Here is a 15,078-nt window from a genome sequence, read left to right as displayed (position 1 = left end):
TGAAGACTCAATGGATTATTTCCATTCAGGGAAGTTTTTGTTTGTCAGAATTTGGTGTTTTAATAAAGGCGCCACCCAAGCTGATGGATGCAAAGAAGACAGAGTAACATGACAGAATAAAATAGCACACCAAAAAATGTCTTTTCTGTTCTTCACTGTTTCATTAAAGCTCCCCTCGCTCAGGTGCTTGTGCTCATGTTGGAAGGCTTATAATTGCATTACACCAAATAACATTTGGTTTCTTTCCATCCTTCTTTCAGCCTCTGAGCCCAACCTGAAGCTTCGCTCGCGGCTGAAGCAGAAGGTGAGCGAGCGTCGTAGCAGCCCGCTACTGCGCCGCCGAGACAGTCCCATCACCACCGCCAAGAAACGCTCGCTCGACATGGCAGGTAAGAGACGCGCCGGCCTAAATCTGTCTGCCGCTCAAGGAGTTTCTATTCTAGCCGGCTGCTGTTGTCTTGCGAGTGTGTGCGGTTGATTTTCTTTTCTGCGTGTGTTTCAGACTCTGCATGTAGCAGCGCCCCCGGCTCCGGCCCAAGCTCCCCGAATAACAGCTCCAACAACATCCCCAATGAGAACGGCATCACTGTGTCAGTCTCCAACAACACGGAGGTAACACATACAAACACAGCCAGTGACAGCCCTATCAGTTCATCCTCGATATATGAATTTGCAGATGTAGTAGTGCTATTTAGCTCTCAAAGAACGGAGGCTCCAAATAGTAAATAGACTGTGCAGCCCTTTCTTCAGCAGCTACTAGTTATTGTATTTTAAACACTGCAGCCTGTAGCATGCACAAAGCATGCTCTGAATGATGTATCTTCAGATGATGGGTCTGCAGAGGAGGAGACAGGCTGAGGAGCTGGCACGATGCTATTTGCGACAACCATTAAGGGCACTCAGGCAGTGTGGAGGAGGCTTGTGGCTGTGACAGTTTTCTACCACCAGTAGGGTGTCAGTGTAGCTCTTCCCCCGTGTCCGGACATCTCCTACTGTACTGTTTTTCCCCTTGTGCTGGAGGTTGTTTCATGACACAAACACAGATAAATCATTTAAATGTGTTTTCCAGGCGTCTCTGGCCCAGAGGCTGTGCAGCGGTGCTGAGCGGGGCTCCGTTAACCAGCTGTCCCTCTACACTTCACCATCCTTACCCAACATCACCCTGGGGCTGCCCGCCACTGCCACGGCCACTGCTGCTTCCAACGTAAGGAGGAAACTGCTGCCAACTTGGCGAAAAAGCTTGCAGACTGACTGCGGACCCGCTTAGTGCTCTGAACCTCGAGTGTTTTCTGCTCCTGTCACATTTTTGCTCACTGTGGGCTCAGTTTTTACTACAATAATATCCTGTCTTTATTGCACTTGGATGACCACAGCATATTTGGGTTCCAAATATTAGTATGTTTCCGAGGGTTTACCCATTTATCTCATCTATGGAAACGACACAATCATGACTGAAAGTAGAGAGAACCCAGAAACATCCTCTGTGCAGAATGACACAGTTATACTACCTTAAATCATAAAAGGAAAAGACTATAGTGGAAATTGCTTTCATTATTTATTTCACAAAAAATGTTAAAATCTTGCAATCAACTGTCTGAACATACACTTAGCACATTTTTAAAAAAGTTTTTCGCATCCAAATTCATTCATCTTCTGGCTTGAATATGTTAATGACGCCCAGAAAAAATTAAGGAAGAATTTGAAGTTAATAGCAGACTAACTTTCTTGACTAATTAGTTAAATATACCAGGTCATTTTGTTTGGTAAATACCAAACAGTTAATTGTTTTATTGATGAATCATTCCTATCGACTGTGTTTTAATCGTCCGAACCCCCAAGCATTTTCTGAGCATTTTTTGTTCCTGTCACATTTTTCGCTGCAATATAAAGTCCTGCACCCCTATGGAAACAGACCACTGAAATGTCCTCTGTGGAGTATTCCACAATTATAATACCATAATTCATAAAAAGACGAGACTGAATTTCAATTTCTTGCACAAATAAAAAACAGGAATCGATGCATGCAATATTTTTTGTGCCCACAGGTGTTAATTTGAAATAACACTTGTAAAATAAATAGATTTAGGGAAAATATCAAGATTTTAAGCTTAAATTATTTAATAATACTGACAAAACTGCTCATGGGAAAGTTGAAAATGCGTAGATTCTTTGTGTTTTCACATTAAATGGTGTCATTTATGTGTTTCTTACGTGCTGTACTTGGGCTTCAGAGGGTTACCTGTGAATCTGTCGCTCTCCCTCTCGTCCAGGTGACCTCAACCCAGCAGGACGGAGGTCTGCAGCCGGCCCTCTCCCTCAGCCCTCCCTTCCTCTCTGGGGGACACTTGACTCCATACTTGGCCGAGGCCGGAGCAGGAAGCGGCGGACACGGTGCACACAGCCCCCTGCTCCAACACATGGTGCTCATGGAGCAGAGTCCAGCACAGAGCCCCCTGGTCACAGGTAGAGCCACAAGCTAATGCTGTTTAATGTGCTGCGAAACTGGTGCAAAAAAACGGCACAGAAAATGAGCGAAGGCGTTTCTGCTGTCATTTTGCCAGCATAAGGTGTCTTATCGCTGCCACTGACTTATTAACCAGATACTGTTGAATGCTTTTTCTTATTGTTTATCCAATATTATGGAGTCTGTTAGTCCCTACAGCTGGTTAAAAGTGAAAAATTATTATTTAGCATCCCAAAAAGTAGTTTTCTATCATTTATGAAACTCAAAGAGAGAAAAGTGACAAAACAACATAAAATAAATGTCAGTAATCACTTACATCGTCGTCATTCAAGAGGTGAAACAAACTCCAAGGGCAGTGCTGGAATATAACTGACTGCATTTACTCAAGTACTGTGAAATTTTGGGGTACTTGTGCTTGAGCGTTTCCATTTTTTGCTTTTTTTTCTATATTTAATTTTAGTAACTATAGATACTTATTCAGATTAAGCACAGCCTGCAGTTCAGCCGAAACGTGCCTGAATTTTTACCATGTGACTCATGACTTGCAGCTGAGTCGGCTTTTTAGATGTGTCGAGAGACACAAAATACTTAGTTTTTTACAGATCCTGGTTAGAGGAAAGATTTTGTTTTTGGAAACTTGTTGGGTGAAAACTGACAAACTACTCAGCAGTAAATCTTAAAGTCAGCTTCACATTTTCCTGCTGTAACATTATAGTGATGAACACAAATGCTTCAGTAAGTATAATCCAAAAATATCAAATACATTATTGTGAAATTGACAATTCATCATGAGAAGCAGGTTTATTTTTGTAACTTTAAGGATATTTTGATTCGAACGAAAGATTATGTCGGTTCATCTGTATAGAATTTTCTTGATTGATTAGTTGGTTGTTTGGTGTTTGTGAATATTGTTGATCAGTGTTGAGAAACTGATAAATGTTTTGTCCACAACCCAAAAATATTCAGTTTACTGTCATAGAGGAGGAACGGAAGCAGAAAATACTCACTTTAAAGAAGCTTGAGTCAAAGAATTTCTTTGAGAATTTCTCAGACTCATTAATTGTTAATCAAAATAGTTGATTCATTTAATAGTTGATAACTAAATGAATAATCAGCTAATTTTTAGAGCTCAAATTTTGATGCTCATGAGTACTTCCCAGTATTTCTATTGACACTGGAGACTGTAGCTGTTGAAACTGACCAATCAAAGGAGTTATCAGCTTGTTGCGGATGTTGATTTCTGCGCTCTTTTCACCTCCGTGTGGCAGTTTTTCATGTACACAGAAAAAACATTTGCTGCATTAGTAGTTGCTGTTTTTCATAGAATTGCTAGTAATGAGGGGAAATCAGCCAATGTGATGGAAACTCTTCGCTTCTGAACGGCGCACAAAAAAGCATCACCGCCACACTGACAGAGATGTGTGTTCGTGATACTCCCCCCCTCACACTGACAGACGTCCATTCATTAGCTCAAACTAATGAGCTCCTTTCATATGTCAGCGTATGCTACGAGACTGTGACATGGGTGCATTGTGTGCCCTTTTCCCATCAGCCTCATTCATTGACCGGCACTCTGCTATTTTCATCGCGACATTAGCAGTGAATGAGCGATGACGCACGTACAGACGCATGCGTGTGTGTGTGTGTGTGTGTGTGTGTGTGTGTGTGTGTGTGTGTGTGTGTGTGTGTGTGTGTGTGTGTGTGTGTGTGTGGACGCAGAAAAACGTACAGACGTGGACATGTGCTCGCCCACACACATATCAAGAGCAGAGGAATTGTCGCAACCCCAGATGTGATGCATTACTTTTCACATTTTTTAGCCTTCAAAATTATCACATCAGCTCCTCTGTTTGTGTGGTAGCTACACATAAGCAGGCGTTTTGTTTTTCTTTTTAGGAACCATTTGAAAACAGCGTGTTTGGCATTTTGTCTGATATTTACACACTAATCAAGCTTCTCAGATCATTTAGCGGCCTCATCCAGGGTCGGTTTTATTACTTCTCTCGCTGCAAATGGACTACTTTTTTCGGTTCGTATCATCACAATGGAAGAATCACAGCATGGCAGCACAGATGGTTGTTTTCCTTTGGCTCACAAAAGGCATCTGCTAACTAATCTTAGGTCCAACACCAATAACGAACAATTAGGGACCTGTGTCTTGATGTATATTTATCTTACATATGAGGGATTTTGCTTGTACTCTAATCAGTAGAGTTTATACTCAGGGTCCAGGATTTTCTTCAGGTGTTCTTGTTCCGCTCGTTGTGGTCTGGAAAGTCTTGAAACGACCTTTAAAAGTTATTTGAAGCCAGACGAGGACAACGAGAAGCTTTTTCTGATTTGATTTTTCTGATTCTGCTTGTCATTTTTAATTTGGAAAAACATGGCGGCTGCTCTGGAAATGCAGTCATATTTCCCCTGAGCCAGCTACCAAAATAGACCCTGCAGTCACACAACCATGTATCATTATGACACTCTAGTCTAAATAGTTTCAGGTGCTTAGAGAGACGGGGAGGACACATCATCATCAAAACACAATTCTCCTTAGCTTTCCTAAACAGTGCTGCTGTTCAGCTGCCATCTTTGGGCTTCACTGACTCCTGTCTAGTTTCGTCCTGCAGTTAAAGCTAAACTTACAAGATGTTTTCTATCTCTCTGGAGACGTGTTAAAAGTTTTGATCAAAGCTAGTCTTATTATCAGCTCTGTGCTACAGGGTTTTTCCTTATGTAACAAAGTCTTCCTTGTGTGTGTCCCAGGTGTAAGCGGCATATCGATGCCGACAGCAGCATCAATGGCCAAGCTGCAGCGGCAGCACCGACCCCTGGGGAGGACCCAGTCAGCCCCACTGCCCCAGGGTAGCGCTGCCCAGGCTCATGCCCAGGCCCTGGCCCTGCAGCAGCTGGTGGTCCAGCAGCAGCACCAGCAGTTCCTGGAGAAGCACAAGCAGCAGTTCCAGCAGCAGCAGCTGCACCTCAACAAGGTAAAGGCTGGAGACGCTTAACCCTCTGAACCCAGAAGGTGTTTATTTCTTTGCTCCTGCTGCGTTTTCACCCACTGTGGACTCATTTATCAACTGTAATATAAAGTCCTACACCTCCATAGGAACAGCACAACCGTAACTAGAAGTACCGAACACTCAGAAATGTCTTCTATGGAGCGTGACTCAGTCAAAATACCATTTTTCATAAAAAACAAGTTGTTGATTGTTCACTACTGTTCTTGTCTCCCTTCTGCTCTGTGTAAACACAGCCTGCAGTTCAGCTGAAAAGTCCCTGAACTTTTAGCATGTGACTGTTCCTTGCAGCTAAGTAGCTAATGGCTTCGCGGTTGCGACGAGAAGCAAAGAATTTTTGTTTTTTACAGAATCCAGTTGTGCAAAACGATTCATTTTTAGCACATATTAATATGAGACTTGCCGAATTAAGTGATTTTATTTTTTTTAAATATTTTTTGCAGCTTTATTTAACAGTCATAGAGAGAAGGAGACAGGAAAGTGGGGAGAGAAATGGGGGAATGACCTGCAGCAAAGGGCCATGAGCGGGAATCAAACCCAGGCCGCTGCATGGGGACTATAGCCCCAGTTTATAGGTCACCCATTCAACCCGTTGAGCTACCCGGGTGCCCCAAATTAAGTGATTTTGGTGAAATAGTCATTGCAGTGGGCTACACAGTGGGTTGGTGGTTAACATTGTCGCCTCACAGCCAGAAGATCCCCGGTCCATGTCCCGGCCTGGGCCTGGGATCTTTCTGTGTGGAGTTTACGTGTTCTCCTTGTGCATGTGTGTGTTTTCTCCAGGTACTTCCACAGTCCAAAAAGATGCTGAGGTTAATTGGTAATTCTAAATTGTCCATAGGTGTGAATGTGAGTGTGATTGTTTGTCTCTATATGTAGCCCTGTGATAGACTGGTGATCTGTCCAGAGTGTCCCCTGCCTTCACCTTAAGTCAGCTGGGATAGACTCCAGCCGCCCGCGACCCTAATGAAGATTAAGCAGCGTATAGATTATGGATGGATGTCATTGCAGTAGGTCAAAGAGTAGAATTCCAAGGACTGTCAGAAAGTTGAAAACCTGCCAATCCTTTCTGTTTTCACAATTTCTGGCTCTGATAAATGGAGTAAAGTTTGGAGGATTAAAACAACTTTTTACTGTGATCAGATGCAGTATTTCACTACGTCTGTGAATGTGCTTGAATAGCAGTGAAGCTGTTTTGTTATTCAACAAGCTGTACATGTTTTCATCATTACTGTTGTTGCTGATGAAGGCAGGTGAAGAAAGAGGCCGTGGATCCAGCATCACATTCAAATAAACTGATGATTAATTATGGTTGTAGCTGCAGAGGGCCAGCAGCTCAGTGTAGCAGTTTGTGTAGGCAGCAGCTCAGCCAATAATGTGTTCGCTGTGGATGTGAGTGAAGTTATTGACTTTATTCTGCCCTTCTCTTTCTGCCTCTGTAGTATTTTTGTTTGTGAGTAGGTGGAGGCAGGTATGGGTTAACATGTACAGCAGTGTGTGAATGTTTGCGTCTACGTCTCTGTGACTGTGGCCGACACGAGTTGCCACGGGCTGCGAGGTAACTGTGCGCTGCCATGGCGACCGAGCGGAAGCCCGCACCTTATATGGGCAGGGAGGAAGCGAGCAGCCGCCGCTCTGGATGGCTTTACCTATTCAGGCAGAGCACTCACTGGAGGAGAGGTGGGTGGATGAAACAAGGGATTTCCTCTCCTCCTCCTCCGCCTCCCCCGCTCGTCTCCCTCCCTCCATATGCTTCAGAGCTCTCCAGTGGCAGCTTTTCACACAAACACCTCGAGAAACAGCCGCCGGCACGCCAAGGATGGCCGCTGCGGTTTTGTCAGGACAGAAATGAAAATCAGCCCCTTTAAACGAAGAGCTGCTTTTGTGCAGTGTCACTTAATATGAGTAATGGTATCAGTTAATTGGTGCCTTCATTGATCAAGCAAGAATGAGAAATGTTCTTCGGTTTCAGCGCTTTTATGAGAACATTTGCTGCTTTTCTACATTCATGTCAGTGTAAATCCAACAAAATTTAATCCATTTTAGTTTCAGACTGCCAGTGTAGAAAGACTCTGCCCTTTCTTTGTCACAGATTTAAAGAAACAGTTTAGAATATTCACCTCTCTCATGTGAAGCTACAGCCAGCAGCTTGTTCATCTAGAGCAGGGGTGTCAAACATGCGGCCCGCGGACCAAAACCAACCCTCCAGAGGGTCCAATCTGGCCCTCAAAGTGTAAAAATTACAGAGAAGACATTAACTGCAGATTGTACATTTGTAAAACTGTAAATTTAAAATAATTTATAGACCATGACAAGTTGTTTTGATCAGAAAGTAAAATACTACATTATCATTGTTCGTTTGTCATTTTGTGTCTCATTTTTGTGATACTTGGTCTTGCTTTGTTGTTTTTTGTCGTCTTTTTTTTTTGTTCTGACTTTTGTTGTCTCATGTTTTTGTCATTTTGTTTCTGGTTTTTGAGTTTCCTTTTTGTCTCATTTTTGTTGCTTCGTGTTTTGCTTTATTCATTGTTTTGTGTGTTCTTTTTGTCATTTTTTTGTCTCATTTTTGTTGTATGTCCTTTTTTTCCTCTGTAGCTTTTTCTTGAGTTTTTTTTGTTTTGTTTCATGCCGTTTGTCTCATTTCTTGTCATTTTGTTTCTCGTTTTTGTCATTTTGTGTCTTGTTTTAGTCATATTTTGTCTTGTTTTTGTTTTGATCATAAAGTACAATACTAGATTGTTCAGTTCCAGATACCTGCGACTGAATGTTTTGTGCCTTGGTTGATACGCTCTGATCTGTAAGTTGTAATGTGGAAATGATAAACTGAGGCATAATATTGCTGAAATTGAACTTAATTTTCTTGAGAAATTTCAGTTTGTTCATCATGTTTTGTGTTGATGATTTGAAATGTGAACAACAATTGAGACTGTCATGAAAAATCCTGTCTGAGCTCGTATTGACAAAAAAAGAAAAAAAAACATAATACAGAAATCAACTAGAGATATTTTTCTGAACCATGTGTAGCTGCATGTCACAATAATGCAAAATAAAAAACATACAGAATATTTTCTAATATGAAATACCTGCTCACAAAAATGCAAAAAATAGTTACTTTTGGTGATGACTGAGCAGATATCACAATAAGCTGCAGATTCTGAATCAGCTGCATGATGAGAAATAATTGTAAAACTTTTGGGTTTTAATCTTTTATAGTTCCTGAGATGTTTTTGTTCAAACAGCCTCAGATTTCAATGTGTGAACAAACCTGTTAAAAGTGGGTCGGGGGGGGGGGGGCAATTTTTAAAAACAGTTTTTCTCGGAAAGTATTCGATATATTAAGCTAAAATTTCACAAATGATTTCTAAAATATGTTTAGAAATGTGCAAATATTTTGTAAATATTCAAATTTTATGCAATAAAAATGTTTGGTAAATCAGAGACGGTTGAGCAGAAATGCTTCTAGAAATCTGACCCAATGATAATTTTGCAGTAATGAACAAGCTGAGCTGTAGTTCTTCATGTTTGCAAGGTTATAAGCTTAGAGTTGTCAGGTTCATCGTCAAATTGTCGCTGTACTTGCGGTCTGTAATAAAAGGACGGACGTCGGTTTGAACCAGATAAAAAGGAGGTTTCTGGGAAAGTAGAGCAGAGGGGGGGCAGCGGGGTCGGGGCCGGAGGTGAAAAATGGGGTAAAGAGACGTCTGTTTGGACGCAAAGAAGACAAGGGCAGCAGTGGCGAGGAGGAGGGGCTGAAGGGGAGCTGCTGAATGCTCTGACGTCAATGCTGTCCCCTGGATGGGGGCCAGAGGACCAGAGGCTCGCTGCTCTGGGAACTCATACGCCCCCTCCAACGCACACACCTGTACACCAGCCCACTCTGGAGACTCCCAGCAGCCACTCGTCCTTCTCTGCACATCATAAACACACAATGTGGAGGCGAGCGCTCCGTAGCCCTTTCAATGGCTCATGTCAGCGAAAGTGAATGAACAGACGACTGAATCACCGCTCGGCTAACAGCGGGCTCCAGAATGAGTCGATGAAAAGCAGCACAACGGGGAGTGTGGAATGTCTCTGTTCAACGAGACACGTTTTGCCCTGGAGTACAGTCGGCAGAGCGGCCACTCACATTCAATTAGAACGGAGAGGTTTGAAATGAGAAAGACACCAATCTGACTCAGTAATCCAAATTAAGCTTGTTAAAAGAAGAATGCTCCAGAGAAAGGAGTGATTTGCCAGGACTTTGATTCAGAAGAAAGCATTTATCTGAAGGCAGCCTCACACGTTGGATGGGATTTGTCACATCCTGCTGTTCAATTGTGAAATAAATTTCGCGTTGTAGCATCGTCACCCTCCTCCCTCACTGCCCTACTGCCCTGTGACCCGCAGATGATGGCCAAGCCCAGCGAGTCGCCCGTGGGCCGCCAGCACCAGAGCCACCCCGAGGAGACGGAGGAGGAGCTGAGGGAGCACCAGGACACCCTGCCGCCGGGGGTCACCATCAAGCAGGAGCCGCCCGACCCTCAGGAGCTGCAGGAGGAGCTGCAGCAGCACCGGGAGAGGCAGGCCGAGCAGGAGCTGCTCTTCAGACAGGTAAAGAGTCCAAAACAGCTGTGAAAAGTGAGACATCTGCCCTAGTTTACAACAGCACAGGCAGGGAGAATCAATATGAGGTTTCACAGAGTTGATTCCTGCTTGACTTGGCACTAAAATGCTGTAGGTGTTTCTGGGGAAGACTGAGAGAAGTGAAAACTCAAAAAAAATACAGATAGAAATGCCATTTAGATCATGAAAACATTGCACTGGCATGATTAAACTGAAAGGGAAAATCAAAGTTAAAGCATTTGTTTTGGCTGCCATCTTTTGGCCATAAGTTGTACTTGCAGCATAAAATCTGTCTTGAGTCTCATATAAAGCATTTGCATTTCTCACAAAACAACTCACAGCAATTCGTCCTTTTTACTTGTATTTTTCTTTATCGTAAGCAGCAGGCCCTGTTGTTGGAGCAGCAGCGGATTCACCAGCTGAGAAACTACCAGGCGTCAATGGAGGCCGCCGGCTTGTCGATCTCCTTCCCAGGACACCGCCCCCTCTCCAGGGCCCAGTCGTCTCCGGCCTCGGCCTCGTCCTTCCCCATCAGCGTCCCAGCGCCTGATCCTCCCGTCAAGCCTCGATTCACCACAGGTCAGCGTCGCCATCCAGGTTTCCTCCTGTCACCTCACCTGTAGCTGCCTTTTCATTCCCCTCATAGTTTTACAGTTTTTATGCCCTCATTTTATGCACTGTTTGCTCATTTCTAACTGCAGAAGACAGAAATAACAACAGCGAGGCCAAACAGAATGTCGCACAGTTTGGATGACATTACGACAAAACTGAAACAAGAATATGAAAGATGCAAAAATGCAACATTAATTTACATTAATTAATAAACACAAATAATAGTTTCCAGTAAAAGCATAAATAGCAATTAAAAAAAGCTCAATAATGTAAAAGCAAGTCTGTCACAAAAGGGTTTTAAGTAGCAATTTGACCTTTTGAACTTTAAGCTTCACAGCATTTCCACGTCACATTTTTCCTCACTGTGGACTCATTTTTTACTGCAGTATAAAGCCCTGCGTCTCTATGGAAACAGCACAACCATGACTAGAAATCTTTGGTGCTTTACGGTACAGTTAACGTGCCGTAAATCATTATTTATCCTAGAAAATTTGCAAAACCTGGAATTAACATGTCTAGCATTTTCCAAAGTCTCCACAGATGTTACTGATACTGGGGGCGCTACATAATTACATTTTTTCTTTTGTTTTTATGCTTGTGTCCCTTTGCTCTGTGTAAACACAGCCTGCAGTTTAGCCGAAAAGCCTCTGAATCACACATTTTTCTCTCTTTTTACATAATCTGGTTACTTTAAACAGTTTATTTTTGTAGAAAATTTTTAATGAGACATGCAGAATAAATTGATTTTGATGAAATGTCACAATTTTAAGCTTAGATTTGTCAAAGTTTAATTACCAAACAGCACTTTGCATATGGTTAGTTCAAGAACTGTCTGTTTTTGCAGTTTCTTGATCTGTTAAACGGTAAAATTTTGGTGAATTTCGGACCTGCCAGTGGCTTTTGGGGTTCATGGAATTAAAGTAAAAGGCCAAATATTATTTATTCTTCAGTCTTGATGGAGGTTGACTTTATAAATTGGTTTTCTTTACTTTTTGTAGTACAGTTTGCAGCCTTCTGGATCTGGCTGATAGGAACACAGAAATAGAAACCTCAATAATTAATTTATATAAACACCCGTAATTGTAATTTTCCTGATGGAACCACACGCCACCCATGAGTAGTTCAAAGACTGTCAAAAAGTTAAAAAAATGTGAAGATTATTTCTGTTTTTACAGTTTCTGGCTCTGATAAATGGTGTAATTTTTTTAAACATAACATGTCTTTCAAACCTGCCGGCGAGTTTTGGGGTTCGGAGGGTTAAACTGCTGTCAAGTTGCCAGGAGTATTTATTGCCGTGATAACAGACTCCCTCTGGTGTGCCTCAGGCGTTTATTTGAGATGTTTTTAGGCTTTCACTCCCATCATAATGCACTGGGGAATGGAAAAAAAGAAAAATCCATCCAAAAAGCAGGTGAATTGGCCAGAAAATGGTGCATCAGTTCCACCATCCATCTGGTAGCAGATAGAATGGAGCTGGATATGTGAATGTTGCCAGAACCTTTTCTCTCCCACTCTTTGTTCCTGTCAGACATCTGACTCTGAATGATGAAAAACGAATACCAAAGGAAGCTGTGGAGAAATCATTCTTGAAGAAAGAAGCTCCTGCTAGCCATATTTTATGGTCTCATCTTTGTTAGCTGTGAGGATGCTGAAGATTGTGACAGTTTTTTGCATGCATGCACCATCGCTGAGGGTATTTTTAGTTTGGCCTACTTATCAGTTCCAAACTACATAGAACATTCAGGGAAGAAGTGGCGGCAGAATGTGGATATCGGCCTCGGAGGCTTTACATTTTGAATGAAGTTTTTGCCACTTGAGGAGAGTTGAGGTAAAACCTGCAAAAACCAGGTAGACTTTCACAATAAAAGCTTAATTTTGCCACCTTGTTCTTTGTGGGAATAGGTTTTACTCTGAAACACAACGAACATGTCTGATCAGAAGTGGTGCAAGTTCAGAATGGACACTTTATTCATCCTGGATCTGTCAGTAAATACTAGGGCCCGACCATTTATTGGCCGGCAGATTAAATCGGTCGATTCTCGCCCTTTTCAAAATAATCGTCATATATTCTTAATATGTCATAAAACAGTAAATGCTATTAAGTGTCAGAGTCGCGCAGAATGATGTCCTTGCACTGTTTGTCCAATACATGGAGCGCTGACTCCATTCAATCCATAATGTACAGGAGTATATACAGTCAGGCAACATTACAGGAGTGGGCTGAGCCGACAGGTAAGTTTATAACGACGTTGTGAAATTAACAATGACTCAACATGTCTCCCATTTCAGTTTAACTCTCTTTGCCATGTGTTATGATGAGTGACGTGCTTTGTTGCATCAGTCATGCTCTTCATTTACGTTGCATTGCTAAAGTTGTGCTAACCTAGCTTAAATTACTCCCTGTCGGTTTGTGTTAGAAATAACATCACTGTAGTTATGCCAACCTAGCATAGCGTTAGCTACCAGCTTAAAAGCCAGTAAGTACCTGCAGAAATAATGTAAGTGTACAAAATATTTGAGAGTACAGAACAACTGTTCATCACTCCATCAGCTGCGTGTTGAGAATTTAAGGAGGCCCGAAAAGTTCAAATGATGAATATTACTGTCTGTCTTCTGCAACCATCATGATGTCACTCTTAGTTTTACTTTGTCAAAAAATACTAGAACGTGACACAAGCTGGAACTGCAACTCTCTGTGTGTGTTGTTGTGGAGTACCATTAGTATCAGACTATTTGTGACCATTATATATTTAAAATGCAACTCTGTCAAAGATGACACATTTTGACATCTGAGAAAGGCATCTTTGGTTTTTATTTTGGTTCATATGAGTCCTGACTTTATGGCAAAGAAAATAATGGAGTAGAAAAGATGTGATTTAATGTTAAAGGGCATCAGAGGGCTGCATAATATTTTGCCAGTAACTTCAGTCATTATGTTGCTTATATACAGCATATATATATAACCTACCTCTAATTTGTAGCAACTAGAAGTACAAGACAAGATGTATTTCATAACTCATTTATAGATTGACTTTTTTAAGGTTGTATAATTTCCCAGAGGTTTAATGCTTTGTTGCATGTTTTTGTACTTGAAAATTGTTCTGATGTAATTCATATCTTTGTTGTTATAAGCGTTAAGGGACCAAAAAAGATGTTACTTTATTGATTATATATTTTTTAAATTAACCAGTTATCGGTATTTTTTTCTGCCAAATATCGGAATCGGCATCAGCCTCAAAAAATCCATATCGGTCAGGCACTAGTAAATACTACACAAGCATTTTAATAATGTGTTTTTGTGTGTTTCTGCAGGCCTGGTGTATGACTCTCTAATGCAGAAGCACCAGTGCATGTGTGGAAACACCAACAGCCACCCAGAGCACGCAGGTCGCATTCAGAGCATCTGGTCTCGGTTGCAGGAGACCGGACTGAGAGCGCAGTGTGAGGTAAGTAGAAATATCACCTCACTGACCGTCACACAACGTAGGAGCCTAGATATGAGAGCTGTGTTCGTATGTGTGTGTTTGCAGTGTATCCGTGGGAGGAAGGCCACTCTGGAGGAGCTGCAGACGGTTCACTCTGAAGCCCACGTCCTGCTGTATGGAACCAACCCACTCCGACAGAAACTTGATTGTAAGCTCAAACACACTCACCCGCAGCATTAGTTCGTCTCAGCTGCTAACAGCCTCTAATTGACTGGTTTTATCTCCTCATCCAGGTTCAATCACTCCCATGTTTGTCCGGCTACCGTGTGGAGGAGTCGGGGTGAGTAGCGCTCACTGTTTGATTGTAAACCTGCATTTTGTGGAATCAGCTCAGTAACACGAGCTTTGCTGTGTGTTTGTCTGTTTTTAAGGTGGACAGTGACACCATTTGGAACGAGGTTCACTCGTCCAGTGCAGCTCGCCTCGCCGTCGGCTCGGTTGTAGAGCTCGTTTTTAAAGTTGCTACCGGCGAGCTGAAGGTGACAACAATCACTTTTTCTCTTTCTCCCGTTTCGTCTGAAAAAAGCATGTTTCTTGAGGAGGGATGGAAATTTTAAACATCTTCCTTGAATGATAGTCAGCCAATCAGAATTCGGTTCATCACTGAAATGAATGAAACGCAAAAAGTGGATGTTTTTAACAGTTTATAACCTCTTGCACTTAATGTTTGCCTCAGAATCAGCTCAGTTGCATCAGGAATTTGAAGAACAGATAAAGTAAACATTATGTTCCTTGAATCATAAATTAAACAGCAAAAGACACTTACATAAACTAGAATAGTAAAGTTTAGGATCAAAAGTACTGAAGACAGCAAACAAGCTGCAGTCATCCACAGTGGATAATCTGTCCTCATATCTGATCAACATGATAGAGTCACTTGTTCACTAGTACATCCAGCTGC

General features: G+C 42.1%; 1 protein-coding gene across 5 annotated transcripts in view; it reads left to right on the top strand.

The window, feature by feature from the left end:
• LOC111580288 (histone deacetylase 4-like) overlaps window positions 1-15,078 on the top strand; it is a 77,795-nt gene that overhangs the window by 53,571 nt on the left and 9,146 nt on the right. For 4 of the 5 annotated variants that reach the window (XM_055008468.1, XM_055008466.1, XM_055008467.1 and 1 more), the window contains 11 exons: window positions 261-389; window positions 503-612; window positions 1,070-1,204; window positions 2,271-2,463; window positions 5,222-5,445; window positions 9,865-10,068; window positions 10,461-10,659; window positions 14,005-14,138; window positions 14,223-14,325; window positions 14,411-14,457; window positions 14,549-14,656. In XM_055008468.1, the coding sequence (XP_054864443.1) occupies window positions 261-389; window positions 503-612; window positions 1,070-1,204; window positions 2,271-2,463; window positions 5,222-5,445; window positions 9,865-10,068; window positions 10,461-10,659; window positions 14,005-14,138; window positions 14,223-14,325; window positions 14,411-14,457; window positions 14,549-14,656 (1,586 nt within the window). The remainder of the gene's footprint in view (window positions 1-260; window positions 390-502; window positions 613-1,069; window positions 1,205-2,270; window positions 2,464-5,221; window positions 5,446-9,864; window positions 10,069-10,460; window positions 10,660-14,004; window positions 14,139-14,222; window positions 14,326-14,410; window positions 14,458-14,548; window positions 14,657-15,078) is intronic. The other variant, XM_023287971.3, reaches the window with a different exon arrangement.

Source organism: Amphiprion ocellaris, chromosome 24 (assembly GCF_022539595.1).
Source record: "Amphiprion ocellaris isolate individual 3 ecotype Okinawa chromosome 24, ASM2253959v1, whole genome shotgun sequence".
Classification (NCBI taxonomy): Eukaryota; Metazoa; Chordata; class Actinopteri; family Pomacentridae; genus Amphiprion; species Amphiprion ocellaris.
Note: the sequence above shows the minus strand (reverse complement) of the source record. Positions and strands in the feature narration are given on the sequence as shown.